This window comes from Vidua chalybeata, chromosome 4, assembly GCF_026979565.1.
Source record: "Vidua chalybeata isolate OUT-0048 chromosome 4, bVidCha1 merged haplotype, whole genome shotgun sequence".
NCBI classification, from domain to species: domain Eukaryota; kingdom Metazoa; phylum Chordata; class Aves; order Passeriformes; family Viduidae; genus Vidua; species Vidua chalybeata.
In genome coordinates, this window is record NC_071533.1 from 26,480,505 (window position 1) to 26,506,353 (window position 25,849).

At 40.4% G+C, this 25,849-nt stretch overlaps 2 protein-coding genes across 7 annotated transcripts; one reads left to right on the forward strand and one right to left on the reverse strand.

The window, feature by feature from the left end:
- Window positions 1-16: 16 nt before the first annotated feature.
- On the forward strand, window positions 17-24,688 carry GAR1 (GAR1 ribonucleoprotein). Of its 6 annotated transcripts, XM_053940439.1 has the most exons (9): window positions 17-258; window positions 11,531-11,675; window positions 15,549-15,702; window positions 21,089-21,279; window positions 21,360-21,514; window positions 22,352-22,411; window positions 22,808-22,940; window positions 23,697-23,807; window positions 24,164-24,688. In XM_053940439.1, the coding sequence occupies exons 4-9, from the start codon at window positions 21,102-21,104 to the stop codon at window positions 24,175-24,177; spliced, it is 651 nt and encodes a 216-aa protein (XP_053796414.1). In that variant the 5' UTR covers window positions 17-258; window positions 11,531-11,675; window positions 15,549-15,702; window positions 21,089-21,101; the 3' UTR covers window positions 24,178-24,688. The 6 variants fall into 6 exon arrangements, with proteins under 6 accessions (XP_053796414.1, XP_053796415.1, XP_053796410.1 ...); XM_053940440.1 differs by lacking the exon at window positions 11,531-11,675; XM_053940435.1 differs by lacking the exons at window positions 17-258; window positions 11,531-11,675 and having other exon boundaries at window positions 15,549-15,737.
- CFI (complement factor I) lies at window positions 2,183-16,713 on the reverse strand. Its single transcript, XM_053940434.1, has 12 exons — window positions 16,611-16,713; window positions 14,689-15,007; window positions 13,919-14,063; window positions 12,025-12,203; window positions 10,890-11,000; window positions 9,207-9,323; window positions 8,044-8,082; window positions 7,477-7,580; window positions 6,739-6,854; window positions 5,755-6,032; window positions 4,532-4,633; window positions 2,183-2,626 (listed from the first exon to the last, which is right to left on the reverse strand). Exons 1-12 carry the CDS (start codon window positions 16,668-16,670, stop codon window positions 2,409-2,411), a joined length of 1,788 nt encoding a protein of 595 aa, XP_053796409.1. The 5' UTR covers window positions 16,671-16,713; the 3' UTR covers window positions 2,183-2,408.
- Window positions 24,689-25,849: the final 1,161 nt, after the last annotated feature.

A 25,849-nucleotide genomic window follows, 5' to 3' on the forward strand; every position in this document is an offset into this window, starting at 1 on the left:
GCCATGGTCCCCGCGGCCCCGCCCGTACGCCCGCCCGCGGGGAGGGGCCTTCACCCCGGCCGCGCCATGGCGGCGCCGAGCGCTCCGTGTCCTCCCTGCTGTGTCACCTCTGCCGTGCCCTCTCTGTCCTGCCCCTGTGCCATGTGCCCTCTGCCCTGTCCCCTCTGCCCTGCGCGGCCTTCCGAACCTGGGCAGCGACAAGCGGGGCCTGTCCTGGTACCTCGGCAGCCCGGCGCTGGCTGAGCAGGGCCCCCGGAGGTACGGAATTTTGTGATCATGTTGGGTGTGAAGGAAACTGGCCGTGTTTGCGCATGTGAGTGGTTCTCATAACATCGTCAAAAGTGCAAGGCGAGGTTGTGAAGCGGAGCATAATGAAAGTGTATCTGTTAAACGGTAAAAGTCCGGTCTTGATTCGTTCAAAAGAAAAATCAGACCAAAATGAACTTGCTTACTAAGTACTGTGTTTGGTTTCCAGAATTTTTTTTAAATTTTATATATATATGCTAGATGCTTCACAGATTAATTGAATTGGAACCACATTAAAATTGTTTTAATTTTTGTAATGAAAACTCTGATGTTGTGTGAAATCCCTCAGAAAATAGTAATATTTGGCTTCAGGGCCAAAGTTAAATGTAAAGAAGGACCAGAAATGGAAAGAGAACCAAGAGACTTTCAGAACAGACATAAAGACACATATTCTACTGGTTTTGGTTTTTTTTTTTTTTTTTTATTTGCAGCCTCAGCATTTAATATTAATGTGTACTTAACTAATGAAATTGGTGGGAAAAGTTCTTCACAGAAAAAGTAAGTCAAACAAAAGAGGGAGCTCTTTGTACATCTGTCCAGCATTTTCCTATTTAGGATTTCTTTACCAGGACCCTGATTCAGCAAAATAATTTCTGTGTAGGAATATACTTAAATGCTTTTCTAAATAGCAAACCTTGTTGAGAGTGTGTGTGTGTTTGTTAAGAGAAGGAATTCATACCCTTACTTTAATTATTTTGGTGACTGATGGTGTCTTTACGCGACAGAGTCATGCTGATGTGGGGTTTTTACAAGTCTGGAAGATGAAGAAAAGTCAATGAAAATGTAAAAATTGTTATTGTCTGACTGTGGTGAATTATAGAAGAAATAGCATCACAACAACTGTGTTGTGTGAACATATGCAATTTATTCAGCAGGATAATTTAGAGAAATAAAGTGAAATAGATATTGAGAGTATTTGTCATTAGAATACAGTGAAAAATGTTCTAAAGCTATTGATCATTTTCATACAACTGGCTGGAGCTATGTGAGTTTTGTGTTGAGGGTACCAATCCACAAATCAAATTCTACTGCTTCAAAAAGAATTTGTGCACACTTTTTGTGAACAGCTCTTGCTGAATATGAAGGTATTATGTATAGCCTAATGTTTTCTTTATGACAGCAAGAAGTCTAACTTTGTATCTGCAACATGGTTTTGTAGAATTAAATCTATGAGTATAAGGTATTGTCTTTTTATATATTTATATAAAATGTATGTATATAAGAATACAGATACACATAGAGTGTGTGATAGTGTGTAGAGTGAAACTCTATTTGGTGTTGAGAGTTTGTAGGATACCTGAAATATATATATACATACACAGAGATCTTAAGATGTAAAGATGCTTTTGATTTAAGTTGAAGATTTAAGTTTCAAAATTCCTTTGTTGTTTGTGACTCGCTGCTGTTAAATTAATAAAACTTAAGAGCTACAAAAATTGCCCCAGGCTAGATGATCAGATGATGTATATTAACTAGATATGAATTGTCTTGAGTTTGTAGCTGCAAAAACAAAACTACCAAGCAGCTTTATTATTTGGGTAATTGTTGCATTACAACAAATCTCATGGTCATAGCCAATTTGTTGATTAATAGATGGGCTGAGGTCTACTTCTGCAATAAGCCTAAGGAATCAAGTGCCAAGCCAGGCAGCCTGCTGAGGGTTTCTGGTGACTTAGACCTCGAGATGATGTAAGTTCTTTAAAGCAGGCTGGCTGCTATTCTTTCTGTGAAGTTCACATATTTCTGTGAAGTTCACTTGCCAGTGCAGTCATTTTCCAACCACTGCTTCCAGTGTCATTATCCCTTTTAGCTAAATAAACAACAGCAACTGAAATGCAATGTGAAAAGTGGAAAAAAGCCCAAGATTACAAGAAAAAAAAATTAATATCTGCTTTTATTAGAGACCTTTGCAGTGGACTTGTGCCTGTAAAATTCTCTTCCCACAGGCTTTGAAAAAATGTGGTATTCAGAGGGTGTTAAGAACTTTCAAAATACATTCCTTGAAGATTTGTACTGATTGTTACTACGTTATGTAACAGCTGATTGTGGAAAAGGACTATTTTGCATAGGTGATATGAAGGAAGCATTTAATTTTCTGAGCTTCAGATATTGTACCGTGAAATGAGACCCCTTGTCACATAGTGGCTAATCCAGTCATAATAGCTGGCAACTTGTGTGTACACACCCGGGTGACCAGCCTCCCCACAGTTCTCACCCCAGCTCACAATGCCCCAGACATAGGCCACGTTTTCTGCATCAAAGCAGACCAGGGGGCCTCCTGAATCACCTTTACAACTGTCTGTGGAGCCATCGTAAGTACCTGGAGGAAATAAAAAGCAAAAGTAAGTTAAGGTACAAGCTGGCACACAAGGCAGAGCTCAGGAGATTTTTCAGGTCTGTGTCGCTTCCTGACAGGTGTTTGCCTAATGGTCAGCAGTAAAGAAGATTCTGAACCTCTTCAAGTCTCTTACTTTTCATTTCAAGTGCAGGGTCTCTCTTTATATTTGTGGCTGGCCCAAATTCTCATTTGCTTTTTCATCGGTCTTGTTTTACACAGTGCAATAGAGAAGAATTCAGCCACATTCCCTACTGTAAAAAGTACCCCATAAAAATGGAACAAGGAATAACGATGTGTGCACTGATTCCTTTGGAAGTGAAGATACCATAATGTGTGTATGCCTCTGTGTCTGCCTTTGGTGTCCTCTCTACCCAGTAATCCATCATCCAGTTTCATCTGTTCAATTCTCTTTACCAGCTTTATCAAAACAGGTAGGCAGATACAAGAAGGAGAGCAGATGAATCCTGGGATGGGAGGGAGAGCAACTGTCTCTAAGTGCCCCCACTGCACAGTTGGTCTTGGTGAGGACCCTTAGCAATGCCAGGTAGCAGCCCTGAGGCACAGGTGTGCAGGATCACATGCTTCATGCTTCAGTGTTCACAAACCTACTCATTTGCAGGTCAGCAAACAGTGTTCTTGGAAAAAAATGAATCAAGATGGATGTGATATAAACAGAAATGCTGCTACAGAGCTAGGATATGATGTATGGTTTTTTCCTATATACTTAGTAAAAGTTTATTAATTTCTAACACCCTTACTACACTTTCCTGCTTGGCTGACTCCTAGTATGAAGGAGCCCTTACAAAGCATGAGTCCCTAAGCTTTTAAAATGTAACCTCTTTCTTGAATCTGTACCTTACTGAGAAAGAGTTATGTGAGCTTTTCAGAGTTAGGATTACTAATCCTATAGAACAAGATTTTTATTGTCTTTAATCGCTTTAATTAATACTTGCTTGTATTACTAACTCCTGTGAATACCAGCCCTTAATTTTAATGTTTTTGTTTGCATCAGGGAGGGGATGTTAACCCCAGATATCCCCCTTCTGAATGTGTCTCATATGGTACTCATATGGTATGTCATTTTCCCCTCACGGTAAAGTATGATCACTTGAAATATATTGAAGAAAAGGGATATAAGTTACAAAACTGGTGCACTAAATAAACCCAGTATCTTACAGATGACATCCTGAATTTATCACAAATTATTTCGCTTTTATATCTGGTTTTAATTTTCTTGTTGAGTTTGTTTAAAGATTGCCTTTACTTTTTGATTTAACAAACAGTTGAAACCATCTGCCCTGTGAGTTGAATACTCACTGCTCTTTTAGTTATTTATTTGGCAACACTTTTTGTCTCTTGAGAGGCAAAAAAAGTGTATTCAAAATCCTCATTTTAATACCAGGAGTGACAACCAGTTTCCTGGACAGACTAATCTAAGTTTGAAAAGTTAATTGTATTTTTCTGGTGTGCAGTGCGGTAGAGGCAAATGTCTAAGCAGATGAATAGTTATATTCTAGTCAACAGGGCTGTGTGCTCTAGGACACACATCTGCTTAAATATGTTGCTGAATCAGAATCAAATACAGTCAAGTTAGGATGTTCAGTAGGCTGTAAAGTGTTTGTGTATTTAGAAAACATACCTCAAATTACATGCAAAAATTTGCCCAAATAATCATAGAAACTTTGTCATGCTGTCATCTGAACTCTGTTTACAAATAGGTGTATAATGGTGGATGCCACAGGCTCCAGTGGCTGGCATTTAGCCAATAGTGATATTGTGATAGTTCATTTATTGTATCTCTTAAGTCTAGAAGATTCCCAGCCAGTAGGTCTGGCTGAACTGAGAGCTTGATGGTAGAGAAATTATAGTAAGAAAATTGATGCTTACCTGCACATGCCATTTTTTTAAAAAATCGTCCTGGATACAATTCAGAACAATTGTTAAATAAATTAACGTTTCCCCACTTGAGGATAAATTGTTTTGTGTAACCTAGGAAAAAAAAAAATCAAAATTTAAAATAAGAAGTACACATTAGAAACATTTAGTATAATATTTTGAAAGTTAGTTATTTACTTATTTACAGAATATTTTCTTCAGTATTATAAACCAGAAACCTTAAACTGCCACTAATTTTTACCCCATATGAATTACAGTGCATTGGCCATATATTTCAAAATAAAAACAGAGTGGTTTAATTGCAGTGTAAACTACAATACTTTCATTTTGTGACATTTTCATCCTTTCTATTTCCTTGTATTCCTCAGGGTTTTTTTCATGTGTTTTCCATATGAAGGTTTCCAGGCACTTGGAAATGGGTACATTGTTTTTTTGTGAACTGGACATGTGGCTGTGATTCATCCTTATTACCTTTTTTAAACTCTGCTCTATCTTTATGGAGCAGTTACTGAAGATATGAGTGAGTTATGTATTCACAAGTCTAAAGAGATGCTCTGTTTTGTTGTGTCTGTTTGCTAACAATTCCCAGCTTTGCATTTGCTGGGTGGATGCTACTGAGTATGGAGAGGAGAAACCTCACAACCAGTATGTGGTAGCTCTAGCACCAGGCTGTAGCACTGTGATACAAAACAAATGCTTCCCAAATCTTTGAAATCATGATTATATTTGGCTTATCTGTCTCTGTGCAAGGTTCTCTGGGCTGAACCCAAGCATGACAGAGACAGGACATTCTGAGTTTCATGACTGCTGGCTGTAGCTCAAATCCTTTTGGGAAGGGGACAGAGGACAGCCTGTGACTATGGGCCCCTGGGAGCTACCAAACAACATCTGTTACATGTCCTTAACAGGTCTTCACAGCTCACAGAATTATTAGATGGACAAAAGGAAAATTTCTTACTTCAGGGTAAGTTTCAGGGTAAGTTTTCATCCATATCAATCTACAAAGTGGCTGAAACAGCAGAGGAAGCAGTACAGAAAAGAGAACCCAACAGTGATATCTGAGTGCCAAACCACAGCCTACATTTTCTGTACTCAGCCTCTTCTGAGTGCTTTGGGCACAACTGTTCTCCAGCCTTTTCAAAATGAAAGCTCACCACAATTAGAAAATGAGTTATATAAATAATACATTCCTGAAGCCAGCACTAAAGCAGTACCTTTCTCTAGTCCCCATCCAGAAACCTTGCATCTGTCACCAGTCTTAAACATGTACTCTGACCAGGGGACACAGGCAGGTATGCTGTTGTCTTCCAGGGAGCATTCTCCATTCCCAGAACCTTTCAGCTCCAGCAGAGCAATGTCATTTTCATACGTTGATGCATTGTAATTTTCATGAATTATCACTTGGTTTAGTTTGAAAGTATTTGTCTCTTTGTCGTATGCAATTGTGTTCAACATTCCAACCCAGACAAGGTAGAGATGGACCCGATTTGCCCTAGGAAAAAACAGTGAAATAAACACAAGACTTAAATTTCAAATGCTTTAAAGCTGTAAACTGTTGCATTTTATCAAAGTTTCTGTAAAATAAAAATCCATATGAAATGCATGTATTTTCTTTCTGGACTTAATGCCCAGGTTTTTCTGAAGTGTAGCAAATTCAAGGCAGATGACAACATGCTGAGTACTGCAACTAATACAGAAAATTATGTTAAAGACAGGCTCTGTTTAGCGTTGTGACAAAGAGAAAACAGGTGTTTATGCTGCTCTGATAAAAGAGTGAGCAGATGTGGATGGGACTGGCAAATCTTATATGGTCTGCTCTTGGCTTGTTCTGGGGAATATATAACCCCAGGGACATTCTCTGGGAACAGATCCTGGACTTCCACAAGGTAGAGATGGAGAAGAGAAGAGGTCCCTTGTATTTAAGTTCAAACAGAGTGGATACAATGAACCTTTCCTTCCTGCTGCTATCTGGCTGAAGTACTCCCTGTCTCATAGTTACTTTTTATCTTTCTATTCACTGCCAAAACACTCTGTTTTCTCTGAATCTTCCTCATCATTAATGTGGGTGAGTCAGTGTTTTAAACTGTTATATTCAACAGACAAATAGAAATTAACAAACACGTAGCTGAGAAGGGCAGTACTATCTAAATCAATTTTTCTGCCTTGCAGAAAGAAAATAATTTCAGAATTGTTTTTACCTGACACAATGAGCAGCAGTCAGAACCCAACAGCCACCAATATAAACCCCTCCACAGTACACTGTTGAACCTTCATTGCTGGTGTCTTTAATTGCCACTTGCCAAGGAAATTCACCCTATTCAATCAACAAACACAAATAATGAGAAATCATTACAATTTTACAAATTTTAGTGCAAAAAGGGGAAAACATCTCTTGCTATCACCTAATCTCCTTGACTATGTCTGACTTTAATAAAAGATGTGCTATTCAGAAGTTGTAAATTGGGCTCCATCAGATATAAAGGGTATATATATGAAAATTCAGTAATTTTATTCAATCTTCTGACTATGTGCAATGTGTCCTTCCCTCCAGCTTTCAGTCATGAAACCCCTTGTAGTCAGAAAAACAGATGGAGGATCTGACCTGGTTTGAATACATTTTTGCTATATTCTGTTTCAAATCTGCAAAATTTAATTCCATTTTGCCAGAATTGTTATTTCTTGCTGTAGTATTAATTGTTTTTTCTGAGTAATTTTCAGTGTCTACTTGTACTTCAATGCTGAATTTTGTAAGTCCATATTTTACTTTATAAATTGTGCTTCTCTTTACTTTCATTCAGTGCAATGCCACTACTGCTGCAAACATGACATAAGCATTGTAGCTGATTTTGTTATTTCCATAACTTTAATAGAAGGAAAATAATGCCCATTTAAATCAATGCTGAATGAACTCATATCTGGTAAAGTTGTTTTTTTACCTTTTCAGCAATCTCTCCACCTACAATTCTTTTCCGTCGAGTTAGTGTATGATTCCTAACACCACAGTGCACTTGGGGAAGAAGTGTCTTTATCATTTTTCTTTCTTTAACAAAAAGGAAAAATGTATTTCAGAATTCAGGTATACATTCTTGCTAAAATTTGAGTGCTGTGAATAAGCCAGTAGCTGAAATAGCAGGAAAATCAAAGAACAAAAATGTTGGCATATGTTTTTGCTTTCAAAATTGCTTGTGTCTGTCATCACATTACTTCTCCCCATTTTCCAATGCTCTTTGCATTCAGGCAAATAATTTTAAGGATGTTCCCGTAGATTTGCTGAGAGTTTACCAGTTGCCAAAACAAGCAGATGCAGGTCCTCGGCTAGAATTAATTATTATGGCATTCTTGAAATCAGTGAAAAGTGAGACAAACAGTAAGTCCCAGAGTGTATATTAGGAAATCACAAAGTCAGAATATCTGAGTGTTCTAGATCTGAGCAGCTGGCTGGTAGCTAGAAAGTCACTAATAAGAGGGTATGCTGTTGATTTTGGAGGGCTAATTACACTTACCTTTATCCATACTGTCATTTTCAGCACCTTCTTTTTTGCCTGTAGTATTAACAAAATATTTGAATTATCGGCAGACATTTACTTGAATATATGTTTGTGTGCTGAGATCATGGAACACATTTTAAACGCATAAGGGCGTACTGTTCACACGGAGAGCAATACTCTCCAGCCTGGTGCCTGCTCTTTCCTTTCCTTTCCTGCCAGGCACCGTTTGGCTGCCTCAGCCTACAAATGACCAACAGCCAGCAGATACTCGTTCATAACTACACAACATCTACTCGCTCTCCAAGCCTAGGGAGCCCTTCTGCCATGGAACCCTGAGAAACGGAAACTTTTTTTGCTTGTGATCTCTGGGGACATGTCCCATTCTCCTCCACCAGAAACAACCAAAATGTCTCCTCCTGCCCCGCTGGCCTTTTGAAACTTTCTAAAACTCAAAGGAGCATTGAGTAACAGGTTTTTATTTGATTTTAGATTATGCTGTTGGGTACTGTGGGCCTCCTTTAACAGGGTAAGGGAGGATATTCAACATGAGAGGTAAATTAAATGCTTGCTGAATCTGGTGTGTCAGCTTTTATTCAAAGTGCCCATTGAATTCAGTCTCTAAATGGGGGCGGAGCATTTTGTCTGTTCTCATGTCACTGACAATAATGTTTACATTTAGAGTTCACTTTACCTGTATGAATTACCATGTACCAGTAGTTTTTACTTTTTTGGCCTTAGACTTTGTCTCTTTTGAGAGCAAGGAAAACATTCTAATTTTCAAACAAAATATGATTTTTCAACAGAGAGTGGAACAACACAGAAGAATTACTATACTGACAAACTAGTTGAATTCCTCATTTGTGAGGAAAGTATTCCTGCTCGTCGTCTCTACACTTTCTTAGGGGATACCAGTTTGATAGCTGGTCACATAAACAAAAGACATAATCTGCCTTAAGCTTCCCAAAGCATCATCTATTTCTTCCTTCCTTTAGTGTTCTTGTCATGCCTTTCCAGAAAGAAAGGAAAGAAAATTCTATGACCTTTTCTTTCTACTATGTGTAACATAACATTGGGAACACTGATTCTTGCATAATAAATAAAATAGTAACATGCATTGTGTAGTCTCTAGTTAAAATTGAGCTGAATGAAAGAAACAAAATAATCTTTCAGAAGAAAACCTGCACAGGTAGCTCCAGCTTCATCCTCTCCTGTGAGGCAGTCAATTTCTTTGTTGCAGACACTCTTATTCGAAATACAGATATTTGACCGACAGTGGAAACTGTTTTCTCTGCACTCTGTAACACAAGAGAATTACAAATATAAATCACAGGATGATTTGGTTCAGCAAGCTCATGCTGTCAGAGAGCTTTTTATAATGTAAACCAAATGTATATCCATGTTACAGGGGACCTGTTCATAAAGAGATTACAAAAGTAGGCTATGTGCATGTAAACAAAATGAATACTTGGCTTTTCTCACTTTAAATTCTTGAAGTTATAAGATTTGAAAAATGTGGATCTCTGTTACCAATGCAGTACTGTACTGCTAGACCTGGTGTCACTCCATACCAGTTTCATCCATAACGCGTCCACACTCAACCTCAGCCAAAAGATCTCCAATTTTGCCAGCATTACTGATCAGCTTAAATGAGGAACTGATGGTGCTTGTGCCAAATTCCACCCCCCCAAATCAGAGACCAAGCTGATTTTTGGTTGAATGAACTAAATGCCTAAATGCAGGGTTAGGAATCAAGAGTCCTGACAGGAAAACACTGGATGAAATAACTTACATCTTCTAAAATTCTTGGTTATGTGAAAAGGTATTATGAACCTGAGAACCCCCTTCCTTTTAAATTTTGTGATCCTGTTGAATGTTATCAAAAGCAAAGCAGTGCTTGAATTCATGGCAGGGTTTTTGAGCTAATTTAAAATTTTATGTCAATCTACTATTTAAGATGTTCGTCTTTAATAGAAAATAAGGTAGTTCTCTAAAAGTATCCAGATATCCCAAGATGATCCAAAGACCACTGAACTCAGTTGAAATACTTATTTTGATTTCAGGAAGCATTGTTTTTGGCCCTTTCAGTTGAAACAGCATTATTTTTGTCATGTGGAATCCAAATACATGTCCACTAAATATATGAAATCACAGTTTGTTTGTTTTTTTTCTAAAATTACTGTGACCGTGTTTCCACAGTTACCCAATGAAAATGACTTACAAATGTAACACTACAAAATTAAGATTATGGAGGGATAATGATAGGATTTGTAACCCACATTAGCATTTGGCACCTGAAACTCAAATTTTGAAAGTATTCTCCTGCATTCAAGTCATGCTAGATCCATTCCTCATTTCTAATCAGAATTTTTACAGCTGGAATTGCAGATGCTAAAGGAATGACTGCTCATGAACAAGCAGAGTGCCAGGATATCATCACAGATGTTCCACAGATGATCTTGCATTAGTAATAAATTTAAGGGAGATCTTACTTTGGTTTAAAGGTTATTCATTGGAAAACCAGTGTCTTTGCTTAATTACTCTTGATTTTTTCCAAGTAAAAGTACATTTTCATTCTATCAGGACTAATTTTTTGTATCAATGTTTAACAGCCTCCTACATGATCTCATTGTATTTTCTCATTCTCTGAAGAAATCCAGATTCTCAAGAGATCACTTGTCTTTTTCAAAATGGTATTTCATGCCTGCTTTTTTGCACTTGCCTATGTATAAATTAGGGTCTGATTTGTTTAATGTAGTGACTTAATGGAAAAGATAATTTAGCTGTTACATCACTGTAAACATTCTTTGTGGGTGGATTTCTGCTGAAATTATTTTAAAACACCTGACAAAGTAAATTGTTACCTCTACAGCACAGTTCATCACTCAGGTCTCCGCAGTCATTGATCCCATCACAGGTTTTATTCAGAGAAATGCACTTCTTGTTGACACAGTGAAACTCCCCATCTGAACAAGCTGTGCAGCAAGATGAAAATGAAGTTACTGTGGAATTGACTGTAGGTTCATAATTGCCCAGGGAAATACTCTGCCTGCATATTTGATTCTGTCAGCAGTTTGGCCTATCAGCAGTAGGTATGCTGGGGCCCAGTCATGTAAATAGGAATAATTTTTTATTGCTTTGGTCACCTTTTCCTCAGGGTTTCAGTGTGACCACTCATTTTCTTCCTCCTAATTTGCCAGTAGCCTGGCAAAAGGGAATTTAATTTCTTCTAATGAAATGACTGGCGTGGACTAAACCAGAAATGATCAATTCAAACTCACTATAAATGATCCAATGATGGATTAGGATGATGGAGGTTCCTCCTCTAGAAAGAACTTATCAAGAGTCTGTGAATAACTGCTTTTGTAAGAAAAAACTGAGATGATTCATAGCACTTTCAGTCAGCAGCATCTCAGGCTGATGCTCGCCAGTGCCAAAGAAAGCTCCCAAGAGAGAATGAAAAGCTGTTAGAATTCTGAACAAGGCTTTGATTCCCCCTTTACAGTGAGAAACTGAGGAGTCCTGAAAGGCTGCAGGAGACACCAGCAGATTCACACTGTAGTCATGCTTGTCTGGCTGTGCTAGTGGTGTGCTAACTGATGTCCCTCAAAGAGTGAGCACCACATTGTCACCTGTCTCCTCACCAGGAGGTAAGGTCTCCTCTAAGCCAGGAGAGGTAAGATTCGTGGGATATGATATACCTTGGTACCCTTGGAAGAGATGGTGCAACAAACAGAACCATGGGTGAAATAAATTTCCTTTGCTGAAATATCTGTAAAAATACTTCGGGAGCAGCAGTGATTTTTCAAACTTGAAAACTCAAGACTCCAGATTGCCTCAATTGTCTTAAAGTCTGCAAAATGATGATTTAAAATAATCAAAAGGTTTCAGTGCAGGTTTTCTGTGGCTGAGAGTTCAGCAAACTGGATTCTCATTATTTAAAATGTACTTAAAATATGAAAACACCAAATAGATATTAAACTAAAAAGATCTACTTACCTCTGAGATTTTCATGGCACTGCAGACTAACCAGTCCCTCATTACTATCTCTTGATTTCATCTCTATGTGACATTCAGCAAGACTTGTCTCTAGGCCCCTGCAACTTATTTGCAGACAGTTTAATGAATTTAGGGCAGATTCTTTGATGCTGGAAGAGGCTTGGTAATATTCAGCACCTCTGTGAAGATAATAACAACAAATGATATAGTTTCACAATGGATTGTCCACTGCTTTTATTGTTTAGAATTTATACAGTTTTCCTCAGTGTCAAAGAATTTTGGTCATGGCTAAGAAAAAGAGCAGACTAGCAACTGGAGTTGTCTAGGGGTAAACAGGAAATGTTTACTTTGGAAGAAGTGCTAATTTTTGTAGGCTGCTACATAGAACTGTCCCCAAATGCATATGTAGGTCTTTGAAAGCCACTGTGTATCATGATGGATAGAAAAGTCTCTTTATGTAGCAAAACTTGTAAGCTCAGATCTGTGGCAAGCACATTTCTCTCACGGGATTTTTCATAAAGGTGCACAGAGAGAAATGAAAGAGAAAACAATTTCTATTTCTGCTCATTGTTTTTCTCTTGTGGAATGTGTTTGGAGAATTGTTTACCCAGAGTGAGCGCTTGGTTGGATCATAGTGGATTGTTTGGGCCTGATGGCCAATCGGATCCACCTGTGTCTGGACTCTCGCGAGAAGGTCACGAGCTGTGAGTAGTTAGATATGGTAGCTAGAGAAAGTAGCATGTAGTTTTTAGTATCTTCCTTTATATAGTATATTAATGTACTTTAGCATAGTTATAATAAAGAAATCATTCAGCCTTCTGAACTGGAGTCAGACATCATCGTTCTTCCCATTGGGTTCGCCGGCATCTACAACACATGTCTCTGTGGACATGGGTGAGCCATAACTTGGGAACCATCCTGCATGGGGTCAGCTATCCTTGGTCCCATCCAAACCACTGAATGTTGAGGAAGCTCAGGCCACTGCTAGGCTGGGATTGATAAACTTTGTATTTCTTGGTTTTACCTGAGCAGTATTCTCCTAAGAGTGTATGTATCCCCTACCTTGAAGAAATATGGATCGAGTAAATAAATAACTAGGGAGACTTTCAATGAGACTCCAGGACTGAATGCTCTGTCCAGGGCAAACCCTTCTCTGCTATCTGAAGATACGCTGATCAGGACTGGAAAACACTTGCTTCTCACCTAGAGAGGCACTGCAATAGCAGTTTTAGTTTTTTGGGGACTTTTTTTAGATTTTTTTTCTGGTAAGGTTAGGAAGGCAACGCTACCTAAGTTATATTACATGTACAGGTGTAAAATTATTATGTACAGGATACAGAGTACTTTATGAGGAGCTGAATATGCAACTTGGGTTATCATTGTGGTCACAGGAAAAAGATCAAACTGTGTGTGACTTCAGCCATCCCTGGGGCCAGAGCAAGCAGTGGCACCTGGGGTGAAGGAAAAAAACCCCATGTTCTGCTTCTTGTTAGTGTGGCTAATGCAAGTGGAAAACAGAGCTGTACCCTGTTGTCAGTTGTCCTGAGAAACCTTTCTCGGCTCACCGATCATTGCTCAGAGCTACTTGGAGGTGGTCCATCCATGCATTTTCCCTAACACAGGCCTGAGAGAACACCTCCACATTGGTCTTCATCTTTATTTTAAAGCAAAGCAGTTATGGTTTGTAAAGTTGTAGCCTGTAACAGAACACAGAAATCTGTGTTTTGGCTTTCACTCTCAGGTGTCAGTTTAAGAGGTTTTATCAGAATATCGTAGCCAATACATCGTTCATGAGTTTTCTGTCTTAACTGTTGGCTGTGACTGACACTTATGTAAGCATCACTACTTTTTCAGATCCCCTGCAGTTATCCGGAGATAAATTTCTCAAACTTACAATTCAAAGCCAAGGTGCCTGCAAGCCACATTTGCTTCATTCATAGTCCATTCACTAGCACATACAAAACTGTCATCCTTACGATTCACGGGTTTTACTCGAAGCAAACTTGAATCTCCATGATCCAGAGAGACTGAAAATGTTTCTTAAAGAATAAAAAAGAAACAAATGAAGAAAATCCTCAAACAAAATCATATTATATAGATGTATCTAGTGGAAAGACAGCACAGAAACAAATCAGGACTAATTTTGTATTTACAGCCAAAGTTCATATGGAAAGAACAGTAGATTGGGAATCAGAAGGTTCAGGTATTATTCCTTAATTAGTTCTGAGGGTTGACTTTGTGTCTTTGAGCCTGCTAATTTCTCAGAATATGACAGTTTAAGGACAAATTAGGCTAATGGGTCCATAAGAGTATTTGAAGATCTACCAAGAACAGGTTGCATTTTAGTATAATGACCTTCTTTAGGGGATTTTTGATAACCAACCATTAATACTTGAAGTGAGAGGGCCACATCCTACTTCTATTACCTGTGTTGCAAAATGCCTGCAGCAGTCTGTGTAGCAAAACCAGCAGCAGAGTGACCTGGGCCTCTCAATCACTTTATTTTTTATGAAAATCAGCAAATACTGCCCATTTTCAATGACATTTCATTTTCTGTTTCATGTTGTTACTAGTGCAAGAAAATGAACAGACTTTCTGTAAATAGTGTAAGCATCTCCTCAGCCACCCCTGATGGATAAATTTTGGAAAAGGAGGTGTGAATACCTTCAGGCTTGCATGTTCCCTTGTGCAGAAACTTTGCCTGGGGTCGCTGACACTCATAGCTCTTCAGCTGACAGTAAGTACGGAAGGTCTTTCCACTGGTAGAACAAACTGCAGAGCCATTCTTTGGGCACTGGTAGGGAAGCTTGCAAAGGCATTTTCCCTCCACACATCGTTCCCATGGGTGACAAAAAACTTTCTTACAGGACTTGTGGGTGTATTGGTTGCCCAAGCATTCTTCTATGAGGAAGCTGTCTTGCTCAGCTGGCTGGGCAGGCTTAACCTGTTGAAAGTGGTTTTCTGCTTCATTAGATGCTGCATTCTGCAAGGCACACAAAAAATATTTTAAATAAAAGCAAGATTAGGGACTGCACCAAGAGTTTTGCAGATCCCTTCACTGACCTCAGCAAAGTGTCCATTTATAAGCCTTTTCCTATCTAATCAATAGTTCCTAAATACCATTTATAGAGTTTGTTCCCTTGTCTTTGGCCAACTCATCTTTCTCAGTTTTTCTGAACCCTTTTTTTTTTTTTTTATTATTTACCTGGTGTGATCTTCACTCTTACTGATCTCCCACAAACTTTATACCCTTTACTTTTCAAACATCAGCTGAAGTGCACAGCGGAGTATAAACATTTTTAAAGGCATTGGTTTATAACACATCCCAGCAATTGGACTGCAAGCAGATTAAAACAGAAAGGAATTTAAGCACTAGAGAAAGAGAAGGATAGCAATTTGTTTGTTTTTTTTTTTTCTAAGATTTGTTTTATTGGCCTGGTTGACTTTGATTTTAAATATCATGTGTAAATATTTATGAACTACTTACTAGCAAATGAATCTATAATTAATGATTTGTTTTGCAGAGTCCACATGATGGTCAAGTAAAAAGTACCTCAAGTACCTTAACAAGTACCTGAAAGCAATTTGAAAATCAAGTGCTCATCCTTATCAGCGTTTTTCCTGTGTCTTGGACGGCAGTGGGTTTGCAGTGTGGCTGCTTCCATCACTGCACTGCAGGTACAGATTGTGACCCTCCCTCTGATGGTCTCTGGGTGAGTGACACCTTGCTTGTGCAGTTCTCTGCTGACTTCTGGGTGCTGCCTGAGTGCTTGTGCTTACTAAGATCTGTGGGTAGGATGAATTTTTGAACATGGAAAATATATATGGATGGCTTCTGTGTAAAAATGGGAGAAAAACATTAGTCCTCAAATGTAATTTATCAGCTTTGACTGTGTCAGCTGGATCAATAGAGCTGAAGTTTAAAGTTCTCATGAAGAAATCCTGCCCACAGTAAAGTCAGGGAGGATGTAGCTGGGGCAGAATGCAAGCCAATACCTCTCTTTTTCACGGCTCTATAATCTTATTAAATTCTTCCTGCTGTTCTTGGGCCAGTAGAATCCAAACTGGGAGCCAGATCCGCCTTGGCACAACTCCCATATTGTGCTAGGTGTTCCTCCTCAAGGGGAACAACAGGGGCTGATTTTTATCTCAGAGCTTCTCTGAAAGACTTGGATTGTGCTGAGTGCCCAGCTCAGATTGGCTTTCCTGGACACTGCCCAGAGAAAATCTACAGGAAACCTTCTGGCAGTAGGAGAATACCATGCTGCCATATTACAAGACTGCAATCCCATTTATCAAAAAAGGGAGGTGGGGAAAATTGCAGCACCTTTCTGTGGTCAGCCATGCTTGCAAATTTGGCATAGGATGATGATTAAAATCTTTTCCACACACCTGTTAGCGTAAGCCCCAGGTAGAATCAAAACATTAAAGAGAAATAGAAAACTTCAAACATCCAGGCTGGGCTAAAACAAATGTATGAAGCACAAATAATATGAAAGGAACTTTAAAAAAATCAATTGGTTTTGCTTTTATAACAATAAACTGTTTATTAAACGTTACGGCTAACACAATAAAACATATCTTACCTCTGATCCACAAAGACAAAAGAGACACAAGAAAACCAAGCAAATTGGGAGCATTCGCATGATGAAATTTTATCTCCCTTGCTAGACAAATTCCTCTGGCTGGGATTCTTTTGAATGTCAGCTGTTAGATTTGGGTTTAATTTTTAACCATTAGAAAAATATTTTCAAGTGTGTTTAGAAATAAAGTACAGGAGCCTCAACGATTAACCGATAAATCTGATCTCTTGAAAAGATCCTGCCTTAACTGATTTTATGGTAAGTGGATGACAAGATAACAAAAGTAAAGCCCTTGAAGTAAATGATTAAAAGGAAGCGCTTGTTGGGGTTGCACTTTTCTTTGCGCAGAGGAGTCCCATTGATCCATCGCACCAGCTGTCCTGGATGTAGGCGTTCATGCCTGCCAGGTCAGAGTGCAAGAGGAGTGTCACAGGTCAGTGTGCAAGAGGAGTGTTACAGGTCAGTGTGCAATATGAGTGTCACAGGTCAGTGTGCAATATGAGTGTTACAGGTCAGTGTGCAAGAGGAGTGTTACAGGTCAGTGTGCAAGAGGAGTGTCACAGGTCACTGTGCAAGAGGAGTGTTACAGGTCAGTGTGCAATATGAGTGTTACAGGTCAGTGTGCAATATGAGTGTTACAGGTCACTGTGCAATATGAGTGTTACAGGTCAGTGTGCAATATGAGTGTTACAGGTCAGGGTGCAATATGAGTGTTACAGGTCAGTGTGCAATATGAGTGTTACAGGTCAGTGTGCAAGAGGAGCGTTACAGGTCACTGTGCAATATGAGTGTTACAGGTCAGTGTGCAATATGAGTGTTACAGGTCAGTGTGCAAGAGGAGCGTTACAGGTCACTGTGCAAGAGGAGTGTTACAGGTCACTGTGCAATATGAGTGTTACAGGTCAGTGTGCAATATGAGTGTTACAGGTCAGGGTGCAATATGAGTGTTACAGGTCAGTGTGCAATATGAGTGTTACAGGTCAGTGTGCAAGAGGAGCGTTACAGGTCACTGTGCAATATGAGTGTTACAGGTCAGTGTGCAATATGAGTGTTACAGGTCAGTGTGCAAGAGGAGCGTTACAGGTCACTGTGCAATATGAGTGTTACAGGTCAGTGTGCAATATGAGTGTTACAGGTCAGTGTGCAAGAGGAGCGTTACAGGTCACTGTGCAAGAGGAGTGTTACAGGTCACTGTGCAATATGAGTGTTACAGATCAGTGTGCAATATGAGTGTTACAGGTCAGTGTGCAAGATGAGTGTTACAGGTCAGTGTACAATATGAGTGTTACAGGTCACTGTGCAAGAGGAGTGTTACAGGTCACTGTGCAATATGAGTGTTACAGGTCAGTGTGCAAGATGAGTGTCACAGGTCAGTGTGCAATATGAGTGTCACAGGTCAGTGTGCAATATGAGTGTTACAGGTCAGTGTGCAAGAGGAGTGTCACAGGTCACTGTGCAAGAGGAGTGTCACAGGTCACTGTGCAAGAGGAGTGTTACAGGTCAGTGTGCAATATGAGTGTCACAGGTCAGTGTGCAATATGAGTGTTACAGGTCAGTGTGCAATATGAGTGTCACAGGTCACTGTGCAAGAGGAGTGTCACAGGTCAGTGTGCAAGAGGAGTGTTACAGGTCAGTGTGCAATATGAGTGTCACAGGTCACTGTGCAATATGAGTGTCACAGGTCAGTGTGCAATATGAGTGTTACAGGTCAGTGTGCAAGAGGAGTGTCACAGGTCAGTGTGCAATATGAGTGTTACAGGTCACTGTGCAAGAGGAGTGTTACAGGTCAGTGTGCAATATGAGTGTTACAGGTCAGTGTGGAATATGAGTGTCACAGGTCAATGTGCAATATGAGTGTCACAGGTCAGTGTGCAAGAGGAGTGTTACAGGTCAGTGTGCAATATGAGTGTCACAGGTCAGTGTGCAATATGAGTGTTACAGGTCACTGTGCAAGAGGAGTGTTACAGGTCAGTGTGCAATATGAGTGTTACAGGTCAGTGTGCAATATGAGTGTCACAGGTCAGTGTGCAAGCGGAGCGTTACAGGTCAGTGTGCAATATGAGTGTCACACGTCAGGGTGCAATATGAGTGTTACAGGTCAGTGTGCAATATGAGTGTTACAGGTCAGTGTGCAAGATGAGTGTTACAGGTCAGTGTGCAATATGAGTGTTACAGGTCAGTGTGCAAGAGGAGCGTTACAGGTCACTGTGCAAGAGGAGTGTTACAGGTCACTGTGCAATATGAGTGTTACAGGTCAGTGTGCAAGATGAGTGTTACAGGTCAGTGTGCAAGATGAGTGTCACAGGTCAGTGTGCAAGAGGAGTGTTACAGGTCAGTGTGCAATATGAGTGTCATAGGTCAGTGTGCAATATGAGTGTTACAGGTCAGTGTGCAATATGAGTGTCACAGGTCAGTGTGCAAGAGGAGCGTTACAGGTCACTGTGCAAGAGGAGTGTTACAGGTCAGTGTGCAATATGAGTGTCACAGGTCAGTGTGCAAGAGGAGTGTTACAGGTCAGTGTGCAATATGAGTGTCACAGGTCAGTGTGCAATATGAGTGTCACAGGTCAGGGTGCAAGAGGAGTGTCACAGGTCAGTGTGCAAGAGGAGCGTTACAGGTCAGTGTGCAATATGAGTGTCACAGGTCAGTGTGCAAGAGGAGTGTTACAGGTCACTGTGCAAGAGGAGTGTTACAGGTCACTGTGCAATATGAGTGTTACAGGTCAGTGTGCAATATGAGTGTTACAGGTCAGTGTGCAAGATGAGTGTCACAGGTCAGTGTGCAATATGAGTGTCACAGGTCAGTGTGCAATATGAGTGTTACAGGTCAGTGTGCAATATGAGTGTCACAGGTCACTGTGCAAGAGGAGTGTCACAGGTCAGTGTGCAATATGAGTGTCACAGGTCACTGTGCAAGAGGAGCGTTACAGGTCAGTGTGCAATATGAGTGTCACAGGTCAGTGTGCAAGAGGAGTGTTACAGGTCAGTGTGCAATATGAGTGTCACAGGTCAGTGTGCAATATGAGTGTCACAGGTCAGTGTGCAATATGAGCGTTGTTACACGTGCAGGTGTCTCTGGCCAGCCCCCGCCCGCGGCTCGCCCGTCCCTCAGGAGCGCGCGATACCCGCCCCCAGCGCGCGGCAATCGCCGGCACTGCAAGCCCGTTTGCGACAGTGCCCTTTCATTTACGGCATGCAGCCCCGTTTGCGGCAGCGCGGGTGTTTCCGGGGGGCGGCGGCGGCGCGCACGTGCAGGTACGTCCCGCGCGGGAGGGGACGGAGCCGCTGCCGTGTCCGTCTGTCCCTCTGTCTGTCCGTCGTCCCTCAGGGAATGGCCCCGGGAGCCGGGGTTCCCCCGCCCTGGCTGCAGGCCGCGTCCTGAGGGCCCTGTGAGGCGCTGCGGGTGCGCGCCCAGTGCGGCCGAGCCCGAGCAGTGCGGCCTCCCCAGGGAACCTCCCGAGGTTTAACGGGGCCGAGAGGAAGGGTCGGGACCACCGCTCGTACCAACACGGACTGTGAGGGATGGACGGAGGGAGAGCAGCCCTGCCGAGAAGGACTTGGTCTGCTGGTGGTGACAGGATGGGCATGACCCAGCAATGGGCACTCACAGCCCAGGGAGCCAAACCCGTCCTGGGCTGCCTCCAGAGCAGCGTGGGCAGCAGGGACAGCGAGGGGATTCTGCTCCTCTGCTCCTCTGCTCTGCTCTGGTGAGACCCCACCTGCAGGGCTGCATCCAGGTCTCGGGTTCTCAGCACAGGAGAGACGTGGAGCAGACCCAGAGGAGGCCGCGAAGGTGGTCACAGGGCTGGAGCACCTCTCCTCTGTACTCTCTCCTCGGTCTGAGAGTGGGGATTGTTTAGCCTGGAGAAGAGAAGGCTCTAGGAAGATTTTACAGCAGCCTTCCAGTGCTTGAAGGGGGCTACAGCAAAGCTCAAGAGGAACTTTTCACAAGGGCACACAGGAATAGAGTAAGAGAAGATAGTTTTAAACTGAAAGAGGGTGGGTTGAGATAGGATATGAGGAAGAAACTCTTTACTGTGAGGGTGGTGAGGCACTGGAACAGGTTGCCCAGAGAAGCTGTGATGCCCCATCCCAGGGAGTGTTCAAGGCCAGGTTGGATGGGGCCCTGAGCAACCTGTGGAAGGTGTCCCTGCACATAGCAGAGGGACACCTTAGGATCCCTTCCAACCCAAACTATTCTATGATGTTCTCACTTTGTGCCACTTATGGGGCTGGGGACAGCCTTTATACAGATGAGTGAAAAAAGTGCTCATCACTGCTAGTCGCTTTTTGCAGTTGGATGTTGCAGTGGATGACATCTTAGGTGTAAACTTGATTTTTCACTTGTTTTTAGTGAGGATTGAAAATGACGAACCAGTAAATTAACAAACCAGGCTGACAGGAGACAGCAATTTGTACAGCAAATCAAATGTAACACATCTTTTGTATCTTAAATGACTGATTTTTTTGTTCACCATGTAGGAAACAGTAGAGAATGTCTTTTCGTGGGAGAGGAGGTGGAGGAGGAAGAGGAGGTGGCTTCAGCCGTGGAGGAGGTGGCGGTGACAGAGGTGGCTTTAACCGTGGTGGGCGAGGTGGCTTTGGACGGGGAGGTGGAAGAGGAGGCTTCAACAGAGGAGGATATGACCAGGGCCCTCCAGAAAGGGTAGTTTGTAAGTTACATGGAGAAACTTTATTTATTTTATTTAGATTGTCTGCTTCAGCTCTTTAGCTTGTTTCTTCTTTATTTCAGTGTTGGGAGAGTTCATGCATCCCTGTGAAGATGACATAGTTTGTAAATGTAAAACAGAAGAAAACAAGGTGCCTTATTTCAATGCCCCAGTGTACCTGGATAATAAGGAGCAGATTGGCAAAGTGGATGAAATATTTGGACAGCTGAGAGACTTTGTATCCTTCAAAAAAATGTGTGACTTACAATATTTGTTTTTTAAAAATTGATTGGATATAAAATGGGATTTTTCTAGGATTTTAAAATAGTTCAGGGTTTGGCTACCAGTTATATGTGAGTCTTGCTGCAACTGTAGGTGCTTTGTTCACATTAAGTGTGTGTTTTAGAGCTTCTTTGATGTGACAGAATACTTGAAGTCAATCAGAGATTTTCACTCATTAGAGTACTGATGATGTGTTTTGGATCCATGGTTCAAGTTGTTACTTTTTCTGCCTAACTGACCAAATTTTCTGCTGTAGGTTACTAAGCCATAACAGAGTTGGATCAAGGGCTTGGGGTTTTTTGTGCATTAGGGGACCTTGCTCATGCTCCAGCACATTATTTAATTACAAAGTGAGTTTATACTAAGATGTCCTGTTGCTCATTTTCCAGTTTATTACTTAACCTGCCCATAAAAGTGGGATGTGCCAGACATCTCTGGCAAAGACAGCCTGACACAGAGACACTGGGTACATTCTGTTGTCACTGCCAGGTGAACAGAATCCATGACAAAAGCAAGATAGCTGGGGGAGTAACCTTGTAACATGTCAGTTAAGACTAAGTCTGTGTTGGCTGTTTGAGCACCAGTCACTATAGCTACGTGCATTTTCCTCTCCCACATTAAATGTGAAGTAAAATGTGCAGGTTTAAATCACTTTTAATTGCAATTGTGATGAAATTTAGCTGAATGTATGAAATACTAACCTAGAAAATGTCTGAATGTTCTTTCCATATACTAATCAAAATTACAGTTTTTAGTGTTTTATTACTGCAATGCTCCTTAAAGAAACCAATAGTATTTTTCAGTGAAACTGTCTGAGAACATGAAAGCCTCTTCATTTAAAAAAATGCAAAAGGTAAGTCAATCTCAATAACAAAATTTTACAGAATGTCATCAGTTAGCTAAGTCTAATTTGTCAGCAGATAATAAAAGCTTTATTAAGTTTTTAATAACTTTAAAAGCAGATTGTCCTGTGTAAACATAGGAATTAAGTTCCTCGTCCCTTCCAGTTTTGTGTTTGCCACATTATTCCTTCTCCCTGCCCCACAAGAAGAGATGCAACAAAATCACACAAATATCACCTTTATTTTAATTCTGGGATTTACTTCTTGTGTGCTTTCTCTATATGGCTTTTTGCAGAGAATAGTTTGACATAATGGGATAAGACCAAATTGTGGATATTTTTAAAGAGATATTAATGTGCTTCTTAGTCTTGGTATTTTGAAAGCCTAATGGAATTCTCTTCCTGCAGTTTTATATTGATCCAGCAAAGCTGCTACCTCTTCAGAGATTTTTGCCAAGACCCCCTGGAGAAAAAGGTGCTCCCAGAGGAGGTGGTAGAGGAGGACGTGGTGGACGTGGGGGAGGAAGAGGCGGTGGTAGAGGTAAGGTCACAAGAATGAAAGCTGGAGAATATTGGAGTTATTTGAGATGCCATGGGTTGCTTTGGTCATTTGTTCTGTGGAGTATTTGTGTTTTGTTTTCTAAAGCTGCTGGTGAGTACTTGAATATCAACAGGTATATTGCAAATAAAAATGTTTCTGCATGACTTTATAGAAAAGGCAGTGATACCTTTCAAGTGGCAAGACTGGCTAAATAACAGCTTCAAAGCATAGGGAGGAGAGAGTGCTGATTTTTAACAAAGACAGAAAGCTTTTTGCGCATCACCTGTGATATACTCTTCAGTTAAAGCTGAAGTTTATCTCTTCTTACATCACAGTTTCTTGTCTCTTTTCCATACCCTGTCCCTTTGCAACAATGCATGAGTGTTTCAGAGGGGTTTGGTTGGTTTGGTTTAATGTTGAGTTGTAATTAATAGATAATAATTACTAATGGTTGTAATGAATTACTGGTTAATATATGTAATTTATTTTTTGCTCTTGTGAAATAAGTCAATTGTTAAGTCTCTTTAGTATTTTGGACATGGTATATCAGATATTAAGCAATACCTAAAATGCTCCAGATGGTCCCTAGAAGAAGCAGGGTAGTAGTAATTGACTTGGTAACTGTCTGGCAATTGACAGTTCCTGGTTTTTTTTGTTGTTATTTGTTTCATTTCAGAAGCTGTCATTGAAATAAATTGTTGTACATAACCAAGGATTTACATGCTCCTCAAAGGTTAATTTCTTTCTTTTCTTTAGGAGGATTCGGAGGAGGCAGAGGTGGAGGAAGAGGAGGAGGATTCAGAGGAGGTAGAGGTGGAGGAGGAGGAGGATTCAGAGGAGGAAGAGGTGGTGGAGGAGGCTTTCGGGGTGAGTGTGTGGTTTTTACCTTTCAGTAATAAGAATAGCTCCTGAAAAAATGCTTGTAAATATTAAAAAGCTTTTAGATATTAAAATAATTTAAAGCTTGTAAATATTAAACAGAATATTGTGGTTTTTAATGTCTTATAGATGTTTATAGCTCTATGCAAGAGATTTCTGTGCATCCTGGTAGTTTCAAGCACAGTACTGAAGCACAGTACTCTGCATTTGTTGATGCATGTGTAAAACCATGTTAGTTTTTCGCATTTTATGTTATCAACTCATTCAATGTTATGTATAGAATTTGCTTTAAACATAACTAAGATAAGAATTGTTTGATGTATTTTTCTTTTTTCTTAAAATAGGAAGAGGACATTAAAAATGGAACCATGAGTATCTCCTTATTGTCTCGTCATGTCATCTGCAGAAGCAAAGAACCAAGAAGCAAAGAACAAAATTTTTTGTAAAGGACCCTGAAAATCTTTTTATAGAGAACTTGAAGCTACAAATGACAATTATTTTTACACTTAATGGATGCATGAGGAGAGTGTAGCCGCAGGTGAAGAGCTGAAGACTGCTCAGAATATATAAATGTTTCTAACTGAGCCACGATTCAATGTTATTCTTAAACTGTTTGTTTCTGACAAGCAGTGCAGTCAATGCTTAACTCCATGTTGGAGTTTGGAGTAAACAATCAGTCGAAATGAGTTTCAAAAGACCCTACAGGTTCACTGCATGCACATGCTTCAGTGGGAACCTGTGCATGACTGATCCCTGGTTCTCATCCTCCTTTTATATCGAATCTTCTGGGCTGCTCTGAAATGGACATGCCATTTAAACAACCTTTGTGAACCTTTTTTTATAAATTAAATTTCAAACTTTTGTGTTGCTATCTTTTTAAATGCATAATAATGTATAAGAGAGAAGACAGCAAAGTATATTTTGTGAATTTTTCTGTATAAATATTAATGAAAGCCAAAGGCATTAAGACATAGTCCTCTTAGAAGGTGCTGTCTAATGAACAAGACAAGATTAATACTATACTTCAGTCATCTAATGGTATCTAATTACACTGATATTAAAATGCTAAAGTTTTTTAATTGGCCCTGCATCTCCCCCTTAGCCTGTTTCTCTTGAGATTTTGATGTCCTGGTACTGCACCTCTGTGCTCTGGGTTTGTGTAGAGCTGAGATGAAATAGCTCATCACAGGGCTCCTCTGCACACAATGCTTTCAGTTATGTATTGCTTAGAAAGGCATGACAAAGTCTGCATGAGTCTTCAAATGGATGCATAATGAGGGTTGTTGGAAAGATAGTGACTGTGTCTTCCTAAGGAAGGAGGAAGACCTCCAGGTCTCCCTGGAGGAGTCCAGGGTGCCTCTCTGCTCTGGAACTTTGTAAATAAAATAGGTGAAAATAGAACTTCCCTGGATTTCTTTCAGCTGGAGCCAGGAGTCTGTTCACAGACTCTCCTACCAAGCACTTTTGAAAAGGGGTCTGTAGAATAATGTATGTGCAAGTATTTTGAACATCTTGTTCAGTGTGAAAAAAGTTCCTTTCCGAATTGATTGCACTGTTACACTTTTTAATTGATGAATGCAGTAATAAGCAGTTTAATTATGTTAGCCTTCTGCTTAACAAAGGCAGCACGTAATTTTTCAGTACCATGATTGGACAGTTACTGCATGTTTTAACAAATGTGACCATTACTTTTAATAATGTTGAACAAAACTTGAAAGAGTGGAAAAACAAACAGTAAAGAATTCATTTAAATGTGAATAGATGCTGCAAAGGATGATAGATAAAAATGTTCTTCAGATTAAAAAACCAAAACACAGAACATTGAATTTCTGCTAGGTCTGCTTTTGTGAGAAGAAGTTGAGTCTACTTTTAAACCCAGGAAATGAGGGATTCCATGTTTTTTCCCTGGTATTGCTACAAGCCTCGCTTTAGCCAGGTCAGTTAAATCCAGAGCTGTGAGAATGATTTTGCTGCTGTGCTTTGCGAGGCCTAAGTGCCTCAGGGCTTTGACTCGAGGCTTTGTAAAATTG

Excerpts from the sequence above, each read along its gene's own strand:
- CFI (XM_053940434.1), bottom strand. The coding sequence starts at position 16,670 with ATGCGAATGCTCCCAATTTGCTTGGTTTTCTTGTGTCTCTTTTGTCTT. Across the intron at positions 14,064-14,688 it reads GGGAACATGCAAGCCTGAAG|AAACATTTTCAGTCTCTCTG; the intron begins GTATTCACACCT and ends TTATTCTTTAAG. Across the intron at positions 6,033-6,738 it reads ACTGCTGCTCATTGTGTCAG|GGCAAATCGGGTCCATCTCT; the intron begins GTAAAAACAATT and ends GTTTTTTCCTAG.
- GAR1 (XM_053940439.1), top strand. The coding sequence starts at position 21,102 with ATGTCTTTTCGTGGGAGAGGAGGTGGAGGAGGAAGAGGAGGTGGCTTC. Across the intron at positions 21,280-21,359 it reads CCCTCCAGAAAGGGTAGTTT|TGTTGGGAGAGTTCATGCAT; the intron begins GTAAGTTACATG and ends TCTTTATTTCAG. Across the intron at positions 22,941-23,696 it reads AGGAAGAGGCGGTGGTAGAG|GAGGATTCGGAGGAGGCAGA; the intron begins GTAAGGTCACAA and ends TCTTTTCTTTAG.